The following is a 26,995-nucleotide window of genomic DNA, read 5'->3' on the forward strand; positions in this document are numbered from 1 at the left end:
AGTGAGAAGAAAATCAGAAGAGCTGGACAAACATACACAAAATCCTTCAACATCTCAATTCTAGTTTCCTCACTAAAACTGCAAAGCACAGAGCTCATGGACTTTGTGATACTGATTTAGAAACTCTCTTAGCATTAAAGCCTTTACTTTTGCATGTGAGGTAAATCAAAGGCAGATTATGTAAGGACCCAGCATGCCAAGACAAAATTCAGTCTTAGTCTAAGTGAGCACAATTCTGTTAAAACAGATGGAATGGTGCACATCTAGCCAAAAATGTTGAATCTGTGTTTATCTTGTGTTCCTGAATGCTCACTTAAAACCTTTTCTGACAGGAACAAAACTCTGGATGAAATTAAACGGGGTTACACCCACGCGTAGGCAAAGTGTTAAAGCTAAAGCAAAAATCTTCATTTATCATAAACTGGACTTCTCTGACTCCTGCAGAGCTGTGACAATTTACACAAATCCAGGCTCTGTTCAGGATGGTTTGATTTGCAGAAATGCTGTGCCCCTGCCATTCCAACGGAAGGCAACGAGAGCTGGGGTTGCTCTGCATTTCTGCAGGGGAGAAAAGTCAAAGGCCCTTTTGTTACCACTTAGCACATGTGCTGAGAAAGTGTAGAATTAAGATCCCAGTGTCAGCATTTTCAGCAGTTTTATGCAGGCTACTTACTTACATCAGGTCCAAGCACCGTAAAAATCAGATTGGGCCCCTTGCTAAGGAACCCTTATTATTTTTTTAACTTAGCCCTGTCAAACATAGTCCTTTATAATTTCACAATTAGAGAAGATAGTAGAAGAAATGCAAATAATTCCATGTGAGTCAAAGGTGTAGTTGTTTTGAATGGACACATGCTAGTGGTCTCTTGCGCTTGCTGTGGTTCCAGAGGGGATTTCTTCCATCACTTGCACAGACTTTGTCTTCACTGTTACACCAGTACCCACCCCTTGGGTTTTTTCCTGGTTGGTGATGATGGTTATTACACCAGATCTGGAAAATCAAACCACTTGAAGAAAAAACTCTCATCCTGCACCCTTCAAGCCCAGCTGTATTCTCCTGTCCTCTTCTTTTCCAAGCACAAGCAATTGAACCAGAACAGGAGACTGCTGAGCCAACAGGGGGAAAAAAATATCCCTTTTGTGTTAAGAGTTTGGCTGCTGAGCTCCTTGACTGGCTCACTGTGGGTTCGATAGGTGCCAGAGCTAAGGGTAAGTGTGGGAATGTGGCCAAAGGTGGAGGAATGTGGTTTAGGAGTCCTTTCCTTCAGTTTAACTTTGCTTGTATTGAGGAACTGTACCAAGGGACAATTCTGTCTGTAGCACTGCTCACTGCAATGGAAAATTTTTGGGTGGATTTTAAAACCAAGTGGACACAAACATTGTAAGTAAATAGTAAAGCCTTTATTCTCGTTAAGAACAGCATTTTGAAAATAAAACATTTGCCCATGCTTTACAACCTTTGTAGTTTTGTATACTTATGTACAGTCATCATGGTACACATTGATTGTCTTGAAAATCCTTTAAAGATGTACTTAATAAGATACCAGTATGCAACAGTCAGCGGGAAAAAGGGTACGTTATAAAACACACGTTAATACATTTAATAAATATATATTATCTATCAAAAATGAGCTTTAGCTCTCATCAATTAATAAAAAGCACCTGCTTTGTAATCCTGTAAGTTGGTAGAATAGTCCAATTGTTTTATTATAAAAGCTACAATGCTCCCTTTTGTATGGCCTTTGGTTAGACCCAAGGCATCGAGCTCAAACAAAGCCAACCAAGATGCCTGTGTTTAGACTAAAAGCAGAAACAGCTACTTCTACAGTATTTCATGTACCTTGTTTCTAGAAACAACTGGATGGATTGAGAGTGCTCTTCTGAAGATGCTACATATTTTCTGGCAAGTGTCAAACACCCTCAACCCATCTGAAAGCAGGACAGGATCTGTATGACTTTGAACTCTTTTCCTGCCATTGATCAAAAGCCAGTCATTATAGATCTTGTTTTGGTAATAGTTTTGTCAAATGCTTTGTGATTTCATTTTTCTGCATGGAAACACCATGAGCACATAACCACCAAGGGCCAACATAGTAGCTTTTATAGTAATAAAAGCTAATTATAATTAGGAGAACTGTGAAAGGCTTGTGCTTACTTACTTATTATGTTGTTCACAGATGCTCTACATTCTAGAAAACTTTCAAAAAAGGCAAAAGTAAATACTGTAACAAAAATATAAGTTAACATAAAGGTGCCTTTCTTCAATGACAGTTTTATTTTGGGGCATTTTACATCACAGACTAGTGACTTACAAAAAAAAAGTTGCTCATTACTAGTTGTATAAAGTTGGGAAATAAAGACCCTCCTAATCTATTGCCACACATTCACCACCACACATTAAACCCAATCCTGCTAATTTTTAATTTTGTGACTGGTCCACATGACTAACACAGTGAGACTGGTCATGTGAATAGCAGTTTGTAGGATCTGGCCATATCTTTGCCTAAGCCCCAAAATTACAAACAAGTTCATCAGAAGCAGGATTGGGAACTCTATTTATTAATTCAGTCACATCTAGAAAAAGAAAAAGAAAGTTTCTTAAGATAACTATTTCTTGTACAGATTTTGTCAAAGGTCTGTAAAATGTGTATTATAATTCATAAGTCTTGGTCGTAGCATGATAAACTTTTTAAAAGAAAACTGTCCTACCATTTATGCCATGGTCATCTTATATGTTTTTACTATAAGAATTTTATGAGGGATTTTTTTAACTGGTTTTTAAAAGCAAAATTTTGCAGGCGAGTGATGGAAAGTTTTTTTTATTGTTCCAAATTACGTCTTCTGGGTAGCTATCATTATCTTAAATATTCTCTTATTTGATCAAAGCTCTGCTCATAACAAGCAAAATGTATTTCTAAGTCACTGGATAGCATGCAATATCCACCCCTACCCTACTTGGTTACTAAGGCCATCTAGTTGCATACAAAATGAAAGAAAGGACCCCTAAAACAAGCACATGCTTCCTTTGCCTTGAGGAGGGGAGGGCAGGGGGGAGCTGACATACTCCTTCACTCATGCATGACAGAAAAACATTGCTTCTGGAGGAGAAGGGCTTTGAAATAAAACCCCATAAGATGATCATGGCAACAACGGCAATATATATTTTTCCATATATATATACACTATATCTGTGTGCAACACTTAGGGACTGGTCTTGCAGCCTCTGTACCTGCACGTAGACCTACTGGTGTCGACGGGACTACTCGTGGGAGTACAAGTCTGCAGGACTAGGTTCCTAATTCAGTAGAAATGGAGGTACATGAGGAATCAGGAAGACTCTTGAAAAATAAAAAGCTTGTCTTTCTTTTGCAGTATACAGCAAGTAACTTCTCTCTGTGAAGCTACTAAGCTATTCGGTTATTTGTATATTTTATTTTTTTTTTTTTAGGTTGAAAATATATATTTTTATTACAGCATATGCAAAGTTTAATTGTTATATGTTTCCTATGCCTTCAAGTAGAAACAATTAGCTTTTAGTATTGACGAAAGCTAAGATTAACATTGGCCAAACAGTGAGGATACAGTGATGTTTTCAATGTCTGATATGCATTAAATGTTAAAGAAAGGAATGATTGCTTGAACATAATGAAAAACCATGGCACAACAAATGGGCAATGGGAACCTTTTAAATAACCTGGAGAAAACAAAGATAAAAAGCTTTGAAAAGTCTGCCTTATATCAACCCAAGAAAATGGATGGGCAGGGGAGGAGTAGGGAAGAAACCACCTTAAATAAACAAAAACAACAACAAACCACCTCCAGCACAGAGATTCTACTCTCTAGGCACTAAAATGCACAACCACATTTAAATGCACAAACAACTGCAGCCGAGGGGACTGGACTGTAGGAGCAGGGGCTCAGGGGGTCCCACCCGCTCCACTGCCGCGTGTCGCCCACGGGCTCAGCGCTCCTCAGCTGCCCCCAGCTCCTGCCTGACCCTCAGCCCAGGGGGCTCAGGAGCGGCCTCCTGCCCTCCACCAGCACCACCAGCACCTCCTGCTGCTGCCAGCGCCAGCCACAGCCTGTCCCAGCCATGGCTTGGCAAGAATTCATCCCTCCAAGAACGGCTGCGCCTGCAGGAGCCGTGGGAGCGCGCGGCTCTTGGCCCACGCCTGGGGCTGGGCTGGACACCAGGGCAGCCATCCCACGGGGCCGAGGAGAGCGGCCTGTGCTGGACCTCTGCTCGTCCTCTGTGCCCCGAGAAGCTCCATAACATGCAGAGACCTTTCATCCCTCCAGAACTGCCCCTCCTAGGCCAGCTTTTGAAGAGCAGAGAATCAGCCTAGAGCGCCACGGGGACGGAGGTGCCACAGGGACGATGTCTGGCTACGCACGATGCTGCGTGACTGTACAGTACAGCTGGGGAGGAGCAAACAAGGGACTTCTCGTGGCGTTTGAAATGACAGGAAAAGGAGAAAAATGGAAAGAAACCCTGCGTGTTTTCACACTGTAGTGGCAATCTCTTGTGGCAACATGAATTAAGTTTAGGTGAGAGGAGGGTATTTTGCAGGCAACTGGCAACCACCAAAACCAGGCTTGCCTGGCACACAAGTTACAGACAAGAGAATATCTTACACTTCAAAATACAACATCCCCTCTTCCAATTTAAGGTGTGCCAACTTCTGTTTTAAATTAGATTCAGCTTCAGTGTTACAATTTTGTTTTAGCAATTCTCAGTTCAATGGTGTTCACATTTAGGCAAAATCCTCTGTAGGATTTCGAAAGATCCTGGATGTTTTGTTGCTTTGTTCTGGTACTGTTATGGATTCCTTCCCTCAAAGACACACTGCCAGGGAACAACATCTGCAACAAGGATTCTTATTTTCTACAGCCTATAGCCTTTCACCAGAGGTGTCGTCCAGTGTAACTTGGCGGAGCAGTTGGTATCTGGAAATAAGGATAATAAACCCATAACTGAGAGATCTAGACTGTTCAAAAATCAGTATTATCATGCTACACGTACATGACAGCTTTCCAGATGGTAGTTCTAGAGCAAAGTGATACAAAGAAACTCATCTTCCACCATACAATGCATTTATCTCTCTGTAAAACCATGGCTATATATAAACATGAGCTTTGTATCCAACTCAGAACAAAGCAAAACAAACAAAAAACCCAAATTCTCAAGCTTCTCGTCCTTTAACTGCCTTCTCCCTGAGCTGCACATTCTGGTATCAGAAAACAGGCAGAGATGAATCCAAACATCAGAAGGATGCAATCCATTACTGACAGCAAAGCCAAGCCTTTTCATTTTACTCAAGTTGACATGTTTCACACAGTCTTACCCACACAGGAGAATGCTTGTATCTAGTCCCTCTTGTTCACTAAAATCAGCCAAAACTTTACTTATTTAAAAACAAAACCAGACCTGCAATCAGTTCATGTTATTTGGTTTTAAATGTAGAGGTTGAGTTATGGAATCAGCTCATGATTCAAAAGAAAGAAAACCCAACTCACATGAGTATAAACTGGCTCATGAGTAGATTTTTAAGAAGCATGTAGATATGCATGGAAAATGTGGGGATGAAAATTCTTCTTTTTTAACAGTATGCCTGCCATATGAAATGTCTTAAGTGAAAGCAAGACATCACGTGAAAAACATTTGTAAAGTCCGTTTGGCATCACTAAACCAATCTTACAACAACCAGGCTGCAAAAATACAGGTCTATCAAAGAATAACGTGCCAAACTATTCTCTAAGGAACAAAAATCAGTGCTATTAACATTAAAATATTCTATATTCTTCTTTTATGAATCCCTTTTCAACAGATGTACAAATCTGGCAGCAACAAATCTGTAAGTTACAAAGAATTACATGTATTTTACAAGAAAATGGAAGATATGTGAGACACCACCATTATCTGCAACAATTATTTAAAGTAATATACTGCCTAAAAACATCTGTGTGACTCACATCATCTTGAAAAAACCCAGGTTATAAAAGGTGTCACTTAATAGTTATGTTAAATACCTTAACACAAAATTAATTTGAAAGGGCCATTGAATATGTTGTCTCACAAAAAAACTTGGTTCACTGAAGCTGCACTGCAAAATGTGAATAGCCAAGTAAACAAATGCAAAATACTTGCTAATTACATATTTTCTAGAAGGAAGGGAAGCATTACATGCATGCTTGCTGCCTTAAATTTTCATTTATAGCTTTCCCCCTGCTGTGAATAAGCAAAAGCAGGTTTCTCAATTAGTAGTGGTTGTATATATCAGTGCATTTCAAAGATTTCTTAAATCATCACATTTTGATACTTACAGTCCCACCATTTAGCACAACTGCCATCTCAGTTGGCTGATAAACATTGCTTCTAAAAGGAGCACTAGGCCGGCTTCCCAAACTGCCGTTTCGAAATCCTGCTGTTCTTAGCGCTGTGTTTGGAAAAGAGAGATTGCTCTTAGAACACAATTAAAGCTGTGCAATCACAGAGTATCTTCCTTCCAGTTTGGTTATTGGGAACTTTGCCACTGATTTTAACTTCCACGTTGCTTTTGAACAGCTGTTTCTCTTACACGTTGGGAACGGATCGCAGAAGAATCAGATTTACATTAAATGAACTGTTTGCTGTGGAGGGGAAAAAATTTAATGGAACCATATTTTTGAAGCTTGCTTAATCTCATTGGAGTGGGAGCTCCATGTCTTCAGTCACTGAACCTGTGATGGATCTTGCACAATGCGTTTCGCACAGTGCTCCCTGTGCTGGGCTGGATACTGTGGGGTTAAGTAAAATGCATTACATTTTGCTTTCTATCAAACTCAGTGGACAGGGATCCAAAGCCTTGCTCAAGCCAGTAAGCAATGCTCACAACCCCCTGAGCATTACTGCAGCATGACTAGCACATAAGGATTTTCCAGATGTTTCAGATTATACTTACTCTGAGAAACTAGAAAGATGGAGTAAATATTGCTTTCCAATAGCTTAAACATGGCAAATGGCTGAAGCAAGAAAGGAGATACTGATTGTCCTTTTGACTGTTTATACCAGGGATAAATCGGTCTCCCCATTAATTTTAGCACAAGTTTCGGTTCAAGACGTAAATTCTGACTGAGAGATATGAATAGTGAGGGATATGCTGCTCTCTCTAAACCAGTCTGGGGACTGGCACATACAAACTCCCTCTTTAATTTCGAGGGTAAATAATGGCTTCACTGAACTCAGACGTGGCCAGGGAACAGAGCTCATTTATCCACATGACGTGCGTGGTCACAACGGGCAATACTCATCTGTCAGCTGCTAAATAGAAACATGCCCAGTTCAGGCACCTGGGGCAAGAATTTCTCTTAGATTTAATTCAAATTAGAATTCTAGAGACTCTGGCTGAAGTCGTGAATGAGCTGAAGTTTATGAGAATTTCAGCACAGGCTTTAATGAAGCCAGGATTTCTCTCCAATGTAGTTGCTCTGCTCTGTGTAGAAGATTTAAATGGATCCTACTGCCATATGCTGTCCTCTATCCACTGCTGCGCCTCTCTTTGGGAGTTGTGCACCAAGAACAATATTGATTTACCATGGAAATTTAGAAATTCCACCCTGCAAATGCTCAGCTGTTGACTTCAGATACATACAGACCCTCACTTACTCTGCATTTTAGAATTACATATTTTTGCAGAACACTGGGAGAAAAAATTACGAAAATGCCTAAACTGGAACTAAGTATTTTTTATTGGATATTTAACCATCTCAAGGTCAGGAACTTTTCTTTGTTTGCTATTTGACTACTTCTTGTGTGATAAACAGACCTGACTGCACTGGTATTTGCTAGTACACACCAAGAAAAAAAATCTTTATCGTGCATGCAATCATTGAAATATTTACATATTTATACAGAATATTTACACAAAATATCCACAGTCGTTTCAAAGTTACCTTAAAGAGCCAGTAAATTCACTTTCATGTTGCTAAATTTTCTTTCCCTATAATTGCAAACAGTCTACATTTTTTTGAGACTCTGTGATAAAGCTTGTAGACAAAATACTCATTCGGGATTTTTTTCTCACACCCGTTTTACCATTTTTCTGTGCACTTTTTACATTACTATTACATACAATCACTTGCATAGGGTATGTATAGGTAAAAACCAAGCAGTACTGAGAATATTTGAGCAACTGTGTCAAAGCCTCTTTTTAACACATTTTAAATTTCGTTCACTTTGCTTTTAGGCAATGGCTGTGATGGTGACTGGTGGTACCAGAAGTTATTAAATGAAATTTAATGATATCTGAAATTTAATGAGAGCTGCTTGGGCTTGGGTTTCCTGACAGCTGTAGCATCCTACATTGAACATCCAGATTTCTCTTGTTTAAGGCAAATTCTCTCTGCCTACAGAGGTTGCCCTGCTAGTGTGCACTGCACTTCCAGAGAGCACTGAGAACTCAGTCAACTGCTCTTTGTCCAGGCTTTCTAAATACTTTAATATAATTTTAAATGGCACACCTATGAAAATAACTCTTTTGAAGAGATATTTCAACCTATCATATGAATATTAAAATCCCAGATTAGTATGCTGTTTAAATGGTGTTTAAATTACTGACTTTAAAATAGGTTTGCTTTATTAATGGTTAATGTTGTTCCTGGAACAGAGCAGCTCTTGTTGCAATGCATAACTTGAAGCTGCATTTTTGCTAAGAAAGGAGGAATCTAGGAGGACATATGCTTGTTTGAACCTGAAGGCTGTTCAGATCCTTAAAATGCTGCTTAAAATCTTTAAAAAGAGCAAAGTTATGAAATTGTTTTATACAAGTATTAGTGGAAATAACAAGAATTGATGGAAAATATGTTTGTCCGGGCATGTTTTCTGTTTAAAGCTAACTATTTACTGAAACAAGTATTAGTCAGGGAACTAAGAGGTGTTTTCTGTTTATGATGTCTTCCAAAACTTTACAACTAGTAGGTCATCCATTCTTAAACATCATTCTTAAGTATGAATAAAAATTGAAGAAAGTACCCTTCCATTAATTTCTAAACTCTTAATGATGAATTCTCAGATTGAGGCTAATTAAATGGATGGAAGAAGAGAACATTTTCTACATACCTGCAGAGCCAATTGCAAACAGACTCCAGGTGCTTTGCCACTGAACCATCAGCACAGGGATCTGACTTAGCCACTTGGTTATTATTGCCTGTATTTACTTTAAGTCTCTACCATACTACTAAGTTTTGTCTCCAAACCCTGCTGTCCCAAGCCAGTCCTTAGAGAACTGCTGCAAAGGAATATTTAATCTGTTTTGATGTAGTAAAAATTCCTATATGCCATGGGAGTAGGAATGACAGGCATTTATTATGGTATACATTAATAAGGGCATCAGATAAGGAAATCTATTTTGTATTGTACTATAATTCAGATAGATTAAAACAGAAAATAAATTGCACTATCATAGACAGTAGAATGGTTTTATAGTTATCATACATCTATCCATGTCACAAAAAAACTTAATTACTGAATGATTAGATAAAAAAGGAGCTTCCAGTTCTTTTTTTTTAAATGCATCCGTGAATGGGAAGGATACAGAGTGAAAGATCCAATTTTGTTCTTAGATCTGCCTTAGCCAGAAATAGCTTCACTGAAGCCACTGCAGTTACTTTACTACAAAATTAATTTAATGGGAGATGGAGGACAGTAAGAAAAAAACCACCACAGAGAAACAAGAAGAGTGCTTTTAACAGTCCATAGTGCAACTGCCTCTTGCTCTGGAACATTAGGAATAACAACCATTCTCTTATTCTTGGGATTTTTTTGTTTTACCACTGCCCTTACGGTATCTACTCACAGAACAAACTTCCCTACTAGAAGGAGACCTTTAAAGTTCCTGCTAAAAAACTTAAGAGGAAAAAATGTCTTCCTGACCTGACACTGTGCCAAACAAAAGTGCTATTCTCCTCCATGTCTGGTCTACACTCAGAGGAAACATCAAACCCTGAGGAAATCAAAGACACATAAAGATGAATAGGAAGGTGAAGTGCCTGGACCACGTGCCCTAAGCCTTCTTTCAAGGGCTGCCAGAGCAATGTGGCAACTTCTGCCTGGGATACCAAGCCAGTATTCTTCTCAATTAGAGTGAATAAAAATCAGTGTGACCTGTAACAAAATCCTTTATCCAGGTGTGGGGCAGCACCAGACCACAACCCCCCTAAGAGCACCATGGGGCTCCTGCTTCCCAGTGCTGGTCACAGAGACATCGCTGGGATTTCTGACGTGGGTTAAACGTTCACCAGTGGCTTGGATCTCTGAAGCACCCAGTTGTTGCTGGTCCTTTCAGCGATCACTCAGAAACATTTCCACTGCAAATTTTAATGATGTGTCATCACACATCGTTCTATGACAAGGGAGGCAAATTACCTTGAAACCTCTGTGAAACCTCAGATGCTCAAGCCCTCAGAACAAAGGCTGTCTTTGAACTGTCTATAAGCCACTTGGCATTTCTTCCCCCGCAGGGACACAAAGTGGGACTAAATCCATTTTAATGGCAATATAATTAATAATAATTATTTTGTTGCTCAAGTGGCTGAGCATTTTGTAACACAGACCACTTAATTTTTTTTCTGAGGTTTTGGGAAAATATTTTGTATTAAATGCTGATAACTGCTAATTACAAAAAATGTCATTTAAATTATTTAAAAGAGATTATTTTTTTCCACAGTGATTCTTTTTATTCTTTTGGTGTTGGCATAGCATTTGAAATTGTTCAGTTTTTCAAAGAAAAAACAACGTGCAGAAGAATCAGTTTAACCTAACACATGTATTTTCTGCATTTTTTTCATTTTTCTCCCTCACTAGGTGATATCTTAGTGAAAACTGTAAAAGGGAACAATGTGTAGTGTGCAAATTATTGCATTTCTCATGACCCTTATTTTCAACACCTGAAAAATGTCTCATACAGAGAGTTTTCTTGACACTACAGAAATATATAGTCCTTTATAGCCAATTCTTACCTGCATTATGTTCATCCATTGAAAAGGCTTTATTTTCCATGTAGCTCCGAGGAAGCTGTATATCTTCCTCAAAAGCTGTTTCACGCATCCTTGGCTGTGAAGTATCAAAATAATTGGGTGTGTTTTCCTGCTGTGATGGAAGGATGGTACAGTGGACCTCTGGGATGGCGTGAAAAATAACAAACACCCAGCCACTGGACACCAGTGCAATAGCCAGAGTGGGATCACTCCATTTGTCTCTTCTCTGCAGCTCAGCATTGCCGAAGAGGTACATAGTCATCCAGGCTACCCAGATCAGAATGGAACAAAAAAGGGTTATAATGAGGCATACTCCGTTTTTCTTCCACTTCTTAAACTTCCCACAGAGAGTGAAAAAAGAAAATCCCATGGTAAATACCATCAGGAACATAACGTAAATCGAAGCCATCGCAAAATCCATCGGTTCGTAGCTGCAGGCCAGCTTGTTATCTCTGACAATGGTCAGGATCAACCACTCGGTTGCGATGATGACCTGCACTAGCATCAGGCAGATGGCCACCCCAGCCAGATGCCAGCCAGATGGGCTCTTCCCATGGCGAACGAGTCTGCGAAGTCTCCAGGCTTGGGCTAGCAAGCACGAGAAGCACAAGGCAAAGATAACTCCCCACAGAAACCTTCGGGTAGAGCACACCATTTCATCTTCCTGTATGATGAAAGCAAAGGTCAGCCCAAACAGTCCCAGAGTCCCAAAGAGAAAGAGGAAGTGCATTCCCAGGGGGCTCTTCTTCTCTTTGTCCTTGATGAAGGGCAGCCTCACCAGCAAAATCAGCATCAGCAGTAATGTGGTCAGCACACCTGCCCCTGCGACCGCCTCCAAAACGATCCCCCAAATGGCATCCAGGTCACACAGGTACACATACTGAGGGAGAAGATCCAGTCCACACCCTCGAGGAGTGCTGGAGTTTTCTGAAGAGCCATAGCTGATCACGAAGAGGAGGAAGAAACCAATGGCTGGGTAGGTTTTCATTTTTCTGTCTGAGACAACAAAATACTTGTTTAGCTAGAGCTCAGTTTGGAGGATTTCACAGCCACTGAAGCCCAGCTTGTTTCAGTAGCCCATGTTTACAGTTTTTGCACTGGATTTGCAGCTGGCACATCCTCCCCCCAGCCCCCTTCGCTGCCCTCCCAAAAGCTGCATGTTGTACTCAGAATGCAAAATGACTCATTGCTCTGTTTGCACAGATTGAAAACAACATTTCCAAACTCTGCCCCTGCAAATGGCCTAAAACACAGCCAGAAAAAATTATGTATCCTGTTGCAAATATTACATTATCTACAATGCTTAGATAATTACTACCTGTTTAATACTACATTCAAACCAAGGTGTTTAAAGTGTGTGTAAGTTGCACTGGGCCTGATGCAAGTGTAAGCTGTATCACAATGAGACTGTCCCACAGCCTTGCTCCTTTTACTGGAACAAAGGCAGAGTCAAAACCACTTTTTAAATTATCTCTTTTTAAAGGATAAAACAACCCAAGGAAAATAAACATTGTACTTCCTTAAAAACAAAAAAAATCTTGTTTTCATGCTCGATCAATAGGCAGTTATCATATTCACTTCTTTCATCCTCTTCCAAAGTCCAGACTTTAGATTGCATTTGGAAATGGGAATGGTAGCCTAGAAAAATCCCATACTCTGTGACAGTGGTGCTCAGATGCAGTGTCATCAATCAACTAATCAAAAATGAATGCCTCATTGTGCTTCCTAGCAAGTCCAAAGCCAATAACAACAACCAGAGCACCGCCTTCCTGGATCCAGAGAGCGGACAATGGTAAATTCTCCAGGTACACACCCCACTCGATCATCAGGACCAAAAGCCCAGACAAATGCCAACTTAGTTTTAGGAAGAACATGGGTTAGGTGTTTTACAAATACATGGTATGGCATTTGCTTTTTTTAAGCAAAGCAGAGCAAAGGAGATTGTTAAAAAATGTAACCTTTAACTCCCAGTCTGCCTCGGCCATAGGCTCCCTGTAAGGGCAGTCTGCAGTAAACACTGTGTGGAGCAGATATGAAACCTGACTCTGTTAACCTTCACTAGCAGTTAGTGCTGCAGGTTCCAGCAGGATTTTCCTCATTGATGTGAGGAACGTTGCAGACTCCCACTTGTGCTGTATGACCAGGAGGAAGGAAAGGCAGTAACAGTCAGTCAATGTGAGTCACAGGCTCATGGGACACGTTTAGGATGCAAAGTGAAAAGCAGAGAAACTATCAGTAGCTCTTTTGTAAGTCATACAACAGCCCTAAATGGTTACCTGTCCAAAGAGATTTCGTAGATTAGAACTGCTTTTAATGAAAACTTGGAAAACTTCAATGAGAGTTGAAAACAATTTAAAGGAGCACTGCAATGTTGCATTGAGCACGATCGGTCATAACCAGCACAAAACCAATTTACACAGGCTGTCTGAAACTGTACTGAGTCTCTCAGAGCTGAGAACGATGGATTTTCCTGTGTGTTACAGTCCTGTGCTTTACAGTCCTGTAATGACCAAAGTTAAATCTTGAGGATCTGAATCTTCAAACTAATGTTTCACTGTGTAATGACCAATGACCATTTTGGCCTCTATCAGGAGACAGATAAGGGAGGTTCTGATGTTCCCTATTAGGGGCACCAAGACAGCAAATGGGCCAATATAAACGTGTAGTGACTCTATGGTCTTCGTTCACACAGGATACAAAACATCCTGTTACAAACCTTCATCTCAGAAGTGGAAGCTGCAACAAATGGTGTGATCTGGGCTTGGACAAACAGGAAATGGGTAGTGGGCGATCTCTGCCAGCCCACAGAAAGTATTCTTTGCACTTTTGGAAGGGCTGCAATGTTCTAACGATGCAATGACCTGCTAAGGGCAAATGATCTGTTTTTTCTATCTACCTGTAATTTGCTTTATGGTGAATTGGTAGGATATACACTTGTTTGTACCTGATCTGTGTAACAGATTCTTCAATGACTCTGTCGCAACACCCATGTTAAAAACACTGACTTTACAGGCAGAAAACTAATCATCAGTGAAATAGATTCATTTTTGTATTGAATATGGTTACGCTCAATAAATCTCTTTGCCCTTTGAGTACATAATTAACTAGAAGGAAACATTCTGAAGATAGTTCTCCAATCCTTTTATGCACAGGCAATTCCTATTGCAACTTGTGAATTTCCTCTTTAGTGTGTTTGAAACATCCTAAAAAGTGTGGTCAGTGCCTGCTGACACAGAGGGAGGAAATCCACTGGGATCTACTAAGGCAATGCTCCAAACCAGAGGTACCACTTCAAGAAGTAGGAGGTCATGTGGAAAATGACTAAAAATTCATTCTAAATGTCACCCAAACTAGAAACAATAAACAGCCCTTAATGAGGGTCATGTTAATTTTCCACTATCCCATCACTTACACATTATGAGAAGCATGGACTAAATTGCTTTCAATACTAGCTTTGTTTATTAGCTACTCTCCAAAGACCTGGGGGATAATGAATTAAGTGTGAGTATCCCCAGTTCTAAGATATTTTCCAGTTTTTTCATTACTTTATTCATGTCATGTAACCCTCATGTGATTGAGCTATTCTAGGACAGTCTGTTTCCATGGAGATTGTGCTGCATGGGTAAGCAGTCATATTGTCAGGCCATCATTTGTTTCCTCTTCCTATTTGGAAGTGTTTGGGAGGGGGAAGGGAGGGTTAATGAATTTGACTATTTCCCCCTCCATGAAGAAGTGGTTAGTTTTAGGAAAGGGGGAATTAAGCTGTGACAAAATATATTCAGAATTCAAAAGATGTATTCTGAAATATAGAGGTGTTCAACTCCGGAGGAATTTTCCCAAGTTACTTCCTACTTTTGGGAAAGCTGTGATAACCAGTGGTCCTCTTAGAAAGGTCCTAGACAGCCACAATAGTGACCAAGAAATCTCTAGGATTGCTGACAGGCATTCCTGGTGTGAAATAATTTCCTACCCAATGTCAGTGAGTCTCACTAAACACTAGATCCTGCCCAGACCACAGCTGGCAAGCAGGGCTCCAAGTCTCCAAAGGAGGAGTCTTTTCCTCCTAACTGCTGTCAATAAAGCAGTCTGTTTCCAGCCTGTTTACTGGCAATTTCTGCCTGACTTGGTAAACACGGGCAATATTAATAATCTACCCCCTGAGACATTACCAGCCAAAAAAATCCTCTTTCTAGGGCTGGTACTCAGCACTGAACAGAAAGTTGTAAGAACAAGGGAAAACACTGCATTACAACACACAAGTCTGGCAAGGGAATACCACAACTTTAGCTAAAACCACAGATTCAATCATTTTAAGGGAAAACTGAGAGGGTTTTATTGCCAGAAAAGTTGTTTTTGAAAAAAAATAAATACATCAATATGCGGGTTTTATTAAAATAGCATTTTCCTCAAGCATGTGCAGTGGGTGGGGTGGCAGAGTTCCGTATCTCTTGAGACTTTGTAGTAAAATTTTTCTGCACATTCCTGCTGGTTGTTACCTAAATCAGTAACTGTAGAGGAAGAGTATTTTTACCTCTTTATGTCTAGATTAGCTCTTGCCAAAGTTATGCAACCTCACGGCAGTAACAATAGCGCTCTATTCGGCTGGCACTTCACTTCTCATGCCAGAGAACTACAGTAACACAGGAATGCCACGGAAACGTTCCAGCACAGATACAGCCAGTGGTACCCACACATCCCCCACATACTCGAATGAACTCTTCACAGGGAAGGAAATGCAACTTGAGATTTTTTTTTTTCCCCCAGATTCCTCTCCAAAATTTTATTTCAGTAAAGCCATTAAGGCAACATACCTGAAACCAGAGCAATCAGGAACACTTACAATCAATATTCTAATCAATAAGCCTTACACATTTTAGGCAAAAGCAGCAAACAGTTAGCAGGACAGCTTCAAGTCCAGTACTCAATTTTTGGCTCAAAATCTGCTCTCAGTGGCAGCTCTAATAACTCCACTATTTTCTACAGAGTGAGGTCCTCTTCATTACATTATCTGGCATAGACTCACTACAGAAATTGCAGACACAAAGCTACCCCAGCGGGTACAAACTACAATTACAAGCAATTAAGCAGAAACAGAAAATCTCACAGTTGTCATCAAAAAGTTGTCACGGTTAAAAATCAGCGAGGCTTTCTGTAGCTAAAGTCTTCTCACCAAAGCTTGCAAAGGGATCAAAAAGACACTGCTGTATGCTGCTACAGAATATATATACAGAATAAATCTGTAATCGTGCAAAGATTTAAGGCTAGGCTATTCATGGTTAGATGCGTTATCTGCTCCTGTACCTGGAGTCCCAATGTTAGTCAACTGACAAAGGGAGACACATCCAATCACAGAGAAGAAAAACAATCTAGTAAATATAAGCAATAGTAGCACAAATAGTAACCTGCTCTGCCACACAGGCAGAAGGATGGTTCACTGTGCAATTTCCAAAAGCAAACCGCCCCCACCACAAAGTGTTGTGGAGAGATGCTAGTGAGTGAGGAATTAATCACAACAGAGGATCTCTGCCAGCTGCTTTTGATCAGATCTGAAGAATGAGCTCCAGGACTGATAACAGAGCAGCAACAGCCAAGTTGAGATCAGACTACTCAAGAGATGTGTGTATTTCCAGAATAACAATTAATAGTGCAATTGTGCTTTGTAGGCAAAAATACAGCAGGGATTTTGACAGCCCCTGCATTAGATACACATCATGCTCTGTTGCAGCCTCACAGTTACAGAAGGCAAGACTCCACTCCAAAAAGGACATGTAGAAAAAGTATTGCTTTCATTTAGAAATACTTTGTGATGCTGAATATCCTATGAAATTATCTTTCTAATTTTCTAGGAGCTCAATTCCTTTTGGTCAGAATCTGTGCATCACGTGTACCTAGATACTTCTGACCATAGTGCCTGGTGTTGAATTCACAACCGACAGCAATCAATAACAGTAATCAACGTTTTTATTTTCTTTGCTATTCTCAGATTGTTCCTATTCACGTCATAGCCTTCTAGCAGATGGGTTCTGTCACCTGATTCCTCCTGATGTAGCGAGGCAACACCTCAGCCCTGATATTCCCTGCTGGTAAGCAGCAAGGGTATCCCCGATAAACAGCTACTCGGTACTAGCGCTGATCACCAAACTGGGTGTTTGGGTTCAGCACGCAGGAAATCCTGTTAGCCTTGGGATAAACATTAGGGCAGGTGTAAACAAAGGGTTCACATAAGTGCTAAATCCTCCCTCTGCGTGGCTTTGCGGAGAGGTAACGCAGAGACAGGGCTTTTAATTAACTAGAGAGAAAACTGCTGCGCACCCGCACCCAGCCAGGGCTCCCGCCAGCCCCGGGACCGACCGCGGCGGCCAGGGGCCAACAAAAGGCTCTTTCCTCTCGGCCTCTTCCCTGCCACTGCCCTTGAGCTCCCGCTGGGGACTGCGATGAGGTGCCGGGCTTGGCTACAACTACCTCGCGTACGAACGCGGTGCGGGGCCAAGCGGCCCCTCCGTGCGGCCGGTGCGCGGCTGCCTCCGCTCCGGGCTCCCTTTAATCCGCCTGCAACCTCCTCCTCCTGGACGATACCTATCCCGCTTCAGCCTCCTCTCTTTTGTCCCTTCGCTCATTTCTCTCTTCGGCTTCTTTTTCCTGTCCCTCTCTCCCCCGCCTGTCCCCGCTCTTCTTCCCCATCCTCTCTGAACTCTACTGCCCTCCTCGCCAGCCTTCCGCCCCGCTCCCCGCAGCGCAGCCCCTGCTCCGAGCCCCCCCCCCCCCCGTCCTGCCCTATATCCCGTCTAATCCCCCCCTCAGGATTCCTATATCCAGCCTGTTGTCTGCTGGCGGCCAGCGGGCTAATTCCGCGGGCAGCGCAGGGCGCAGAGCCCGGTGAGCGGCTCCGCTACGTCCCCCTCGCCCTCAGCGCTACCCCGGGGCACCCCCGGAGCCGGCCCGGGGTCGCCGTCCCCCCCGCCCGCCGCCGGCTCACCCGCTGTCTGCTGGGCCGAGGGCGGCGGGGCAGCTCTGTCCGCCAGCCCTCCGCAAGTCACATCCCGGCTCCGGCGGCGCGGCGGCTCCGCGGCGGGGAGCGAGCGCAGCGCCGGCCGCCCCCGCGGCGGCTCATGGAGCGCTCGGCCCCGGTGCGCGCCCTGCGGAGCGGAGCGGAGCGGAGCCGTGTCCGCCGCGCTCTGCGCCCGCCGCTCCGCCGCGCTCCGGCCCCGCGGCCAGCCCCCTCCCACCGCCCCGCCCCGCTCGGGCACGGCTCGGCCCGGCACTGCCCGGCTCGGCCCGGCACGGGCTCCCTCGGCGCGGCTCGAGCCGGCTCGGCGGGGCCGGGGTACCCCGGGGACGGGGACAGCGCACCCCACAACGCCGGGGCGCCCTGGCCGCGCGGAGCTGCCCGGCTCCCAGGGGAGAGGGGCGCGGCGAGGAGGTGGGCGCACACTGACACACACACTCACCCTCAAACACACACTACCACAAACACACACTACCGCAAGCACACACTACCACATCCTCACACTCACGCACTCCCACCCCGCCCCCTGTCACAGCGCGCTGCTGTGCAGCCGGGCACGTATCGGCGCTGTAAGCGCAGACTTGCACAGGGGGACACCCGCATGGCCGCAGCCCTACGTGCTCAGGTGACACGAGGGCAGGACACGGCGCGGGAGCAGGCACACAGACGGGCATGCCTGGCTGCTCCTGTCTCCGCAAACGAGTGCGAGAGCAAGGGCTGGGAACCCGCTCCCTGGCTGGGCATGTACACACCTACGGCCAGGTGTGGGTCTGCAGAGGTCAGGGGTTTGGGTTTTTTTTTTTGAAAGGGGCTGGATACGTTGAAACCTTCTCCAGATGCAGCTTCCGACTTGCCACAGCCCGAGACAACAGCTAAACAAGCACTTGGAAGAGAAAACGCTGGGAGACTGTGTGCGGTGCAAGTGACGCTTCACAGGCGGGATCAGCCCCTGCCAAGCGCAGGAGGTCCTGCCAAGGCGATGCTGGGCACTGCTCCGTGTCTGCCTTCCACCTCCCAATGGGCAGCTGGGGCCCTGCTTTTCAGCTTCTCCACAGTTTAACTCTGAGACAGTCATAACCCTTAGACGGGGCTTCCTACAAACTCTAGGAGGAGTTAATTGTAGGAGGGAAAGGCAGCTTCTGCATGTGATGTTCATGAACAGAGCAGAAACTCATGAGCCTTTTCGGCCGCTTAGAGACCATCGCCTGACACGTCCATGACCGGCAGCCTCGCCGTGCTGTGCATCCCTGGGTTATGCACCCCTGCATCCCTGGGTTATGCTTCCACGTAAACCACTAACGACAGCCTGGGCAGGCACAGCTGACATGGCATCAGCAGCGGGGAGCGCCCGGAATGTGTCCTTCCTGAACGTCTGCCCTTCCTGCCAGATTTCCGTATCCAGAGCCTTCCGAAGGGAAATACCTGCCCTGAAACGTGCATTCTTCAGCACAGCAGAAGTGTAACCTTTAAAGAGGCTCTTCCTAACATGCGTGGGCTTATTTACCTGTCGTTTATGATGCCTTGGGGGGTAACCTGAACTTCTCAGCATGGCTGACATGGAGTAAATCAGATGGTGGGGTTGGGCTGTAGTTGCCCATGTTTAGGCAGGGCAGCGGGGGGAGAAAAGCTGAGGCAGAGGAACGTTTCACATTTCTGCTCTTTTATTTCTCAATTTCTCTATCTTGCTGATTTCAGGTTTTAGGCACTGGCTTTTTTTGAGTCACATGTAAACAATATACCCTGCCCTTGCATCAGTCGACAGCTACATTCCATTCAAAGTTAAGCAGGATAATTTTACAGAAACTGAGGTGGTGAGAGGTGAAGTTGCGGTAAACTGCCCAAGGTCACCCAACAGTCTGGCAGAAAAGTGGAAAATACTGATTCAACAGATCAGTCTGTACCCCTGCTCCATCTTGGGAGCCTGAGCCAAGCACCCAAATACTGCAGTACCAAGTAAAGACCTTTTTGTGTATAAATAAACACACAGAGTTCTCTGTGCCATGCTGGGTACAGAGAGGTAGACCAGGGGGAAGGATGAATCACAAGGATTCATGTGCTGTCGGTCTTGGCCGGCTCACAAGGGAGCAATGTACTGAGCCCTTCAGCAAATGCAAATCTTGGGCATTGTTCCCTTCTTCCTGTGTCTCTCACACAGCCCTGGTTCCCTGAAGGAAACCGCCTCCCCCATTTGCCTTGTACTGATAGAACAGGGAAGATAATGACCCTCTCAACCATTACTAGTGGATCAGTACTGAATAGGGCTGATTTCTCTCCTGCTGAAGCAGTTTTTAATGTTAGCTACCAAGAAAAAGTGTAGGACAGGACTCCAAATCATCCAGGAAATTATAGGAGGACTTGGTAGAGCAGCTGGACTAAATCACAGCTCTTGTTGCATTACTTTCCACCTAGTTAGCTTTGAAAAATATGCTCTTAAAATAGGCTTTTATTAAGGGGGAAAGTATTTCTATCAGTCAACCACTAACTCATCAGCACCTTCAGCATTTCCCCACCTTGACAGAGCAGGTAGGAGGATGGAGTGGGTGCTGTGACCCCGGCAGACTGTGTGAATTCCCTTATTTCAGATGGTGCTCCCTACTCCTACATCAGTTCCTGGGACCCTGCAGTGCCTGTAGCCAGCGACTGCTTGCATGTGATCAGTGCTTAGAGGAGACTGGAGAAGGGGTGAGGTGTGCAAGGCCAAAGTAAAGACGAAATTTAGAGACCTCCACTTATGCCATGCAATTCTCCCAGAGCTCATGGCCTAAAGAGGGGTAAGCTCAATGCTTTCGTTCATCTCTGTAACAGTGAAGAGCATGCATGGTGTCTATCTGTCCTTATTTTAGGCTGAGTGTACAGTACAGTCAGCTTTTAAAAACCCCACTGCTTTTCAATAGTTTTACTCCTCCTATTTCCTACAACGCACATTTGGTCATTGAACAGATTTTTAGCTTTCCCCCCACCAATATTTGGTGACAATAGGTAAACAAAGAGTCTGTGTGGTGCTGCATGTTCCCAGTGTTTCTCTCCTGCAGCAGTGCTCCCAGCAGGATTTGAGAGGAGAGAGCAAGGCTGTTAGAGCAGCGGACACCACTCACCCATCCCTGAGTGCCAAATCCATATCCCCACAGACTGTCATCATCACTTCAGCTAGTTTTCCCATGTCCCAGCCTGAGATTAAAAAAGGCAGCTTCCATCCTCTGTTCTCCTCTTACCCTTCAGAAAGCCTGGCAGGTGCTGTGTTTATTGCAGGAACAGGCACAAAAACAGTCGAGCAGTGTTTCGCTTCCAGCTTTCCTTTGTACAGCGGCTCCTGCACAACCTTTTCACGGGGTACTCGGGTTTTGCAGCTCCTGCCAGCACGGAACTGTGCTTGTGCCAGTGCAATTTAAGTGGAATATTTCATTAAGAGATCAGCAGCAGGCACATGGAAATGACAGCGATCATTAAGTCTGCATTACTTTGTGTGCATTAGGGAGCGCGTAGAGGCCCCAGGCACTGACAGGGCTGCACGGCACAGGGGGAAGCCAACTCTGTGTAAATCACTTTAGACTGCCCTGAGACGGACTGTGTGCCTTAACCGTGGGGTGGCCAGGCTCTGGTATCTGTTCCTAGGTGCTGAGATGCCCCAATAATGAGCATGACAGAAGAGAAAGGAGACACCAGGTGAATTTGCCCCCAGCAATGGTGAGCGGTTGATTCACTCCGTTTCTGACCCCCGAGCAGAGGTACTTTTCATTACACAAATCCCTGCAGCGTGATTAGTTTGCCTAATACTTGCCCTGCTTTTTCTCAGGGCAGGATACAAATCCTGGTGCTGCCATTGGTTGGCAGCATCAAGGAGACGGCGAGATGTGTGTGACCACCGTGAGATGGTTTCCCTGTTACTGCAGGGGTCTCACACGTGGCTCCTTGCACTGCCCAGGGCGGAGTGAGTCTGCTCCCCACAGCGCTCTGTGAGATGGGTCAGAGTCACCAGATGGGCTCAGTGAGGAGAATGGGAGAAGGGGAAATGAGAAACTGCCCAAACTGCTTAGGTTTAAAAAGTTTATACTTGACCTTTGCACAGGCAAAGTCCCAGTTGTATTAAAATTAATTTGATCAAGCAAATGATTTGTGGCTTTCTGTTCTGAGCATGAGAAAACTTCCTTAAAACTGAGTGTGTTGGGGAGATAGTGACCCTGGCCAAGAAGAGCAACTTCTGCTGCAGAACCTTGAGCTTCCTTCTGGTGTGTAGCCGTGGATGGTGCTGGGTGCAGTGAGGTTTCTTAGCGTTACTGCTGCAGGGAAATGTTACAGTCACCTACAATGCACATAGAGATTCTAATCTACATCCCGTTCCCTCCTTAACACATTAAAGATATCAGCCAGTGTAACTGTGCCACCTTTGAATGCACTTATGCTTCAAATGGGCTTGATTTATAAGTGCTTTTATTTACATCTGCTGGCTTCACACCTATGCTGAGGTGTAAAGGGTTTTTCCTGAATGCTGCTAAGAATGGTGCTGGTACCTCTTGAATGCAGTATCATTAATGTCCTTATCTGTAATATCTCCTCAGGGAGGTCGGAAATCACACCAGGATTTTTTTTCTGGCCTTGTTCTTTAGTGGCATGTTTGGTGAAAAATATTGCCCCCCGTTGTGGACTATCTATGTATCTAAAACCAAAAAAATAACGTCTGCATCCTCGCAGATGATTGAACAATCCCCTCTTCGTGATGTACTCAGGGTTTCTGTTGCTGAGACTGTCACCTGCTGGCCACGGAGAAGCTCGCCGTGATCTCGGGAACAACCTCAGAAGCTGATGGATTAAATGCTCGGGTTTGCCTTCAGAAACATTGAGATGTTCCTGGTTTATCTAACTCTAAACAGGATGGTAATTCTGTAAATGGAGGCAGACCAGGAAAGCTTCCTCATTTATAAAACGTCTAAATTTAACGGAGTTTCCACGCAAAGGAAACCAGGATCTTATCACAGTGAACATGGGGGGTAAAATGTTGGTCCCAGTCAACTCAACTAGAGAAAACTAAGCCATGACCAATAAGCACGGGAAAGGGGGGGGGAAAAAAGGAAAAAAAAAGACTGGTTATCCTGCCTCTGGTGGATTTTTGCCCCATTAGACCATGGATGCAAGACGACCTTAAGAAAGGGTCACATCTTTGTATTGACCAGCAGAGCTCAACAGGAATCAAAGGACCTTTGCTGAAGATCTACACTACAGCTTTCACAGGAAAGGAGAAGAATTTCTCTGAAAAGCTCTTTCAGCCCTGTCCTTGTCCTGCCCTTCCATCTGTTGTCACTGATAGCTCATTTTCTGCCAGTTTTTGGGCCAGAATCTCAGCTGGTGTAAATCTGAGCAAGTTGGAATTCCCATCTGGACTAAGGGATTGCAGGGTGGTTTATTCTCCTCATTCTGGGGAGTGCCCCCCTGTTCCCCCCCAGACCTGAGAGCAGGTTAGTGCAGTGCCTGAAATGCACTGTTCAGTTGTGATTTTTCTGTTTCAGATGCAGAAACGAGTTCTGTTGTGCTGAACTGCGCCTGTGATTCCAGTGGATCACCACTCTCTAGAGTTCTTCCTAAAAATCTGTGGGTTTTTCTTACATAATTGAGCTGTGTTACCAGCATCCTGCAGGACTGCTGATAGGAAAGGAAAGCTGGTGCCATAGAGGAGGCTGTTTCATTACAATTATCCTCAGCTCACTTGGTGTTACACAAGGGCATTGCTGCCTGAAAGCATGTCTAAAGTAACCCTCAAGTTCAGTGCCACATGTCATACTGAAACTTTAAAGAAGAGATTTTTTAATGGATGTTTTTCCATAAGCCTCTTAGTTCACATCTGTAAAAAATAGATTTCATGCACTTTAAAGATATTTTTGACTGTGTCTGGAGTCAATCCCTAGCACTGAAGTTATGCAAAATGGCCATATTTTTATTTCTTATTAGAAATTGGAATTATTTTTTTGGTGAGGTTTTTTTTTTTTTTTTGGTTGGCTGTTTTTTTGGGGTTTATAATTTCCCTTTATTTCCCGTCACTCTGTTCTTGTGCTTGGACACTTACAAGCTTTATTGTTGTTAGAGAACACTGGGTGCCTGGATGTCTGTCTTATGAAAGCAAGTGGCTGCTTAAAAAGAAAACCAGAGAGATTAGAGGCTGTGTGAAATTCCACTAAATTCAGTGAAAAAGCATAACCTCAAAGAAGTTAGGATCAGATTTCAAATGCATATCATGAGAGACTTTTGACTGCTGGATTAATACAGGATGCTGAGTCTCAGTCTCCACCCCTGTACAGGACAGAAAATGCCATTTACCTCCCCCAGAGTTGCCTCCCTACCCACTTCTCATGCACTGCTGTAAGGAGCAAGGCTCTTCAAGGCCATTCTGTGCCCAGAGGACTTGGAGAGCTCTGGCTCACAACCAGGTAGACCCTGGGGCCAGTTCTCAAACACCAGCAGGGAGAAACCACAGCCTCTCCAGCTTCATTGAGAATAAATGAGGCTTTGCCTGAAATGCTCTTTTTGAATTTGTGAATGCTAAACTAGAAAAAATCCCCGTGGCTTCCTTCTCTGCCTCCCACCCACATTTCTCAGCAAATGATTTCCTCGGAGCTGGTGGGATCTCTGTTCAGGCAGAGGATGGTTGGGAAGCACTGCTGCCATAAGTCCTGTACAGTTTGGGAGCGTGGGCTCTCCAGGGCCATCACACAGCCTCTGCAGTGCCAGCTATCACTTGATTTATCACATGGAGATAGATTCCCTTTAAAACTGCTCTTTCTCTGGTAGATTTGCTTTGCACCGGGACCTAGCGTGAGTTAATATTCTTGTTGAGGGTAAATAAAGGGCAGTGGAGATTCTAGCCTAAAGAATGTAGCCTGCGAGTTTTATCCCTGCATTGCACATACATTTTAATGGTCCTTGCTGTGTGTTTTATTGAGGCTGAGTCATAAGCAAATCTTAGTGCTTTGGAAGGAAGGAAATGGAGTTTGGGCAAAAACATCACACGTCACAAATGGAGCCAGCAAAGGGACTGCTCGAGCTGTGAGGATACAGTGACGTATCTCAGCAAAAGGGAGAATTGAAGGTCAAAAGGAGAGTGCTTGTGCTGCAGTACAGTTTTCATCACCTGAAGCTTGTCTGGACTCAGTGATGTTTCTGGTGACAGGGCCACCACAGTGAGACGAGCTGATCCTGCTCGTGTGCCTTCCCTCAGAAACAGTCCCAGAGTTACCAGGGACTGGTAACTAGACTTTTATTTCAGGGTTAGGATGATGAACCCTTGCCCATGGCTTGGGGCTGACACAGTTGCTGTTGCTGGGACTTGGTCAAGGCACAGCACTTTTGACTGAGGTTGCTGAGGAAGGAGAGTGAAGCTCTTGTGTTATGGATGCAGGATGTTTCCTTGGCAGCTGCCCTTAGGAATGCTGCCTTTGGCTGGGGAGGAGAGGGGGGACCACACAAGCTGAGCTGGGCAGCCTGGGAGAAGGTGCTGCTTGCTGGGGACACTCAACCATGACTTGCAGCGTGCAGCACAGCTTCCACCCCGCAGGGTAAGTGACACTGGAGGGCACTGAAGTGCAGGAGAACTCAGGAGGTTCAAAGGGGGACCTCTCATGCCCTTTGTCACAAACAGTACCTTTTGTTCCCTGTTTCTTTTTGTGCTATGTTATGTCCAGTTCTGTTTGTGTTCCTTAAGGCAGGGACCGGATCAGGTGTTCTCCCTGAGCCAGGGCTTGGTGGCTGCCATTTCCCTGGGGTGCTGCTGAGCACGTACAGAGGGAAGATCGGAGACCTGGGCAGGACACTGGAGACAAGGGAGATCAGAGACTGGAGACAAGGGAGCCCAGCCCAGAGCAGGACCTGCTCAGCACAGGGAGCAGGACACTGCAGAGGCGTGGGCAGAAAGCAGCCAGGCCTGGGGCTCCCCAGGGGTCCACTTGGACAGGCAGAGCTGGCTGCAGCTCAAACACCACTGACTGGCAGCCAGGCCTTGAAACAGGGTAGGCAGAGAGCAGTGTGTTCTGCCACCAATAGTTTCACTTTGAATTTGTTTAAAAAGTTGTGTCTTTTTTCTTTTCCCCTTCAGGTGGTGCCTGGCCATTTGAGGTCAGGAGCCTTTTGATCTTCTTCATGAAACTCACCATGAGGGAGAGGTTTAGGTGTACCTAATTCAGAAACCTGCACCTTTCACCCCCTCTTTGGTGCAGGATGCCACTGCTGTCACACTTTGAGAGGCAATGAAAGGCCAGAGACACTCATTTATCAGGATCAGGATGCCTTTATAGGAGCCACTGCCCTGCTGACAAGAGCCCAAGCGTGCTCCCTCCTGCCTCTTGGGCAGGACTTTGGGTCCTTCCTCTGCCTCCCCTGGAGCTATGGAAGGGCAGGTTGTCCTCACTGCAGCCACTTGGAAAACTGGAGAGTCAGAGGCCTGCAATGAGACAGCAGCTTTTGAAGGGGCGCTCAGTGCCACCAGAGATGGCCAGATCGGTGGGGCTATGGATTAAATTATCATCAGCAAAGCTACCTGGCAAACACAGCTGTGAAGATGTGGCCCTTTTCCTCCCCCTCCCTTTGGCCAGCTGATGTTCCTCCTCCACGGAACAGAGGGATTTTGTTTTGTTCAGGTTCAGGCTGATATTGAAAGGAGCTTTGGAGGACATTTGATGTTTTTGAGAGTCCTGGCCATCGAGGGTCAGATTCCTCCAGGCTCCTTCTGGTTTCTGCTCTTCCTTGGGGTTAATATTATTAATTATTAGGGAAGAATAAAAAGCCCTTTCTATCTTCAGGATCTAAAATGAAGGAACTGAACAGAAAGAAAATGATAAACTTCATTTTAGAAATATTAATGGTTGAATTTCATGAACTTCTTGGCCTTAAGGAACGGTGTCCAAACAGGTGCTGCTGCACAGGCAGAAAGTCTGTGGCTAAATGGGGTGTGTGCACACAAACTGCCTCTGCACACCCCTGGAAGGGCAGCACCCC

At 44.4% G+C, this 26,995-nt stretch overlaps 2 protein-coding genes across 3 annotated transcripts in view; one reads left to right on the forward strand and one right to left on the reverse strand.

Moving 5' to 3' along the window:
• Positions 1 to 2,105, forward strand: part of IQCK (IQ motif containing K) — a 38,992-nt gene extending 36,887 nt beyond the window's left edge. Inside the window, exon 9 of the mRNA XM_039560519.1 lies at positions 3 to 2,105. Within this exon, the coding sequence (XP_039416453.1) occupies positions 3 to 64 (62 nt within the window). The 3' untranslated portion in view covers positions 65 to 2,105. The remainder of the gene's footprint in view (positions 1 to 2) is intronic.
• GPRC5B (G protein-coupled receptor class C group 5 member B) lies at positions 1,380 to 18,198 on the reverse strand. 2 transcript variants are annotated; one of them, XM_039560247.1, is made up of 4 exons: positions 17,990 to 18,198; positions 10,996 to 12,009; positions 6,325 to 6,437; positions 1,380 to 4,947 (listed from the first exon to the last, which is right to left on the reverse strand). In XM_039560247.1, exons 2-4 carry the CDS (start codon positions 11,999 to 12,001, stop codon positions 4,903 to 4,905), a joined length of 1,164 nt encoding a protein of 387 aa, XP_039416181.1. In that variant the 5' UTR covers positions 12,002 to 12,009; positions 17,990 to 18,198; the 3' UTR covers positions 1,380 to 4,902. The 2 variants fall into 2 exon arrangements, with proteins under 2 accessions (XP_039416181.1, XP_039416182.1); XM_039560248.1 differs by having other exon boundaries at positions 10,996 to 12,005; positions 17,990 to 18,111.
• Between the last annotated feature and the right edge of the window lie 8,797 nt (positions 18,199 to 26,995).

Source organism: Corvus cornix, chromosome 14 (assembly GCF_000738735.6).
Source record: "Corvus cornix cornix isolate S_Up_H32 chromosome 14, ASM73873v5, whole genome shotgun sequence".
Lineage (NCBI taxonomy): Eukaryota > Metazoa > Chordata > Aves > Passeriformes > Corvidae > Corvus > Corvus cornix.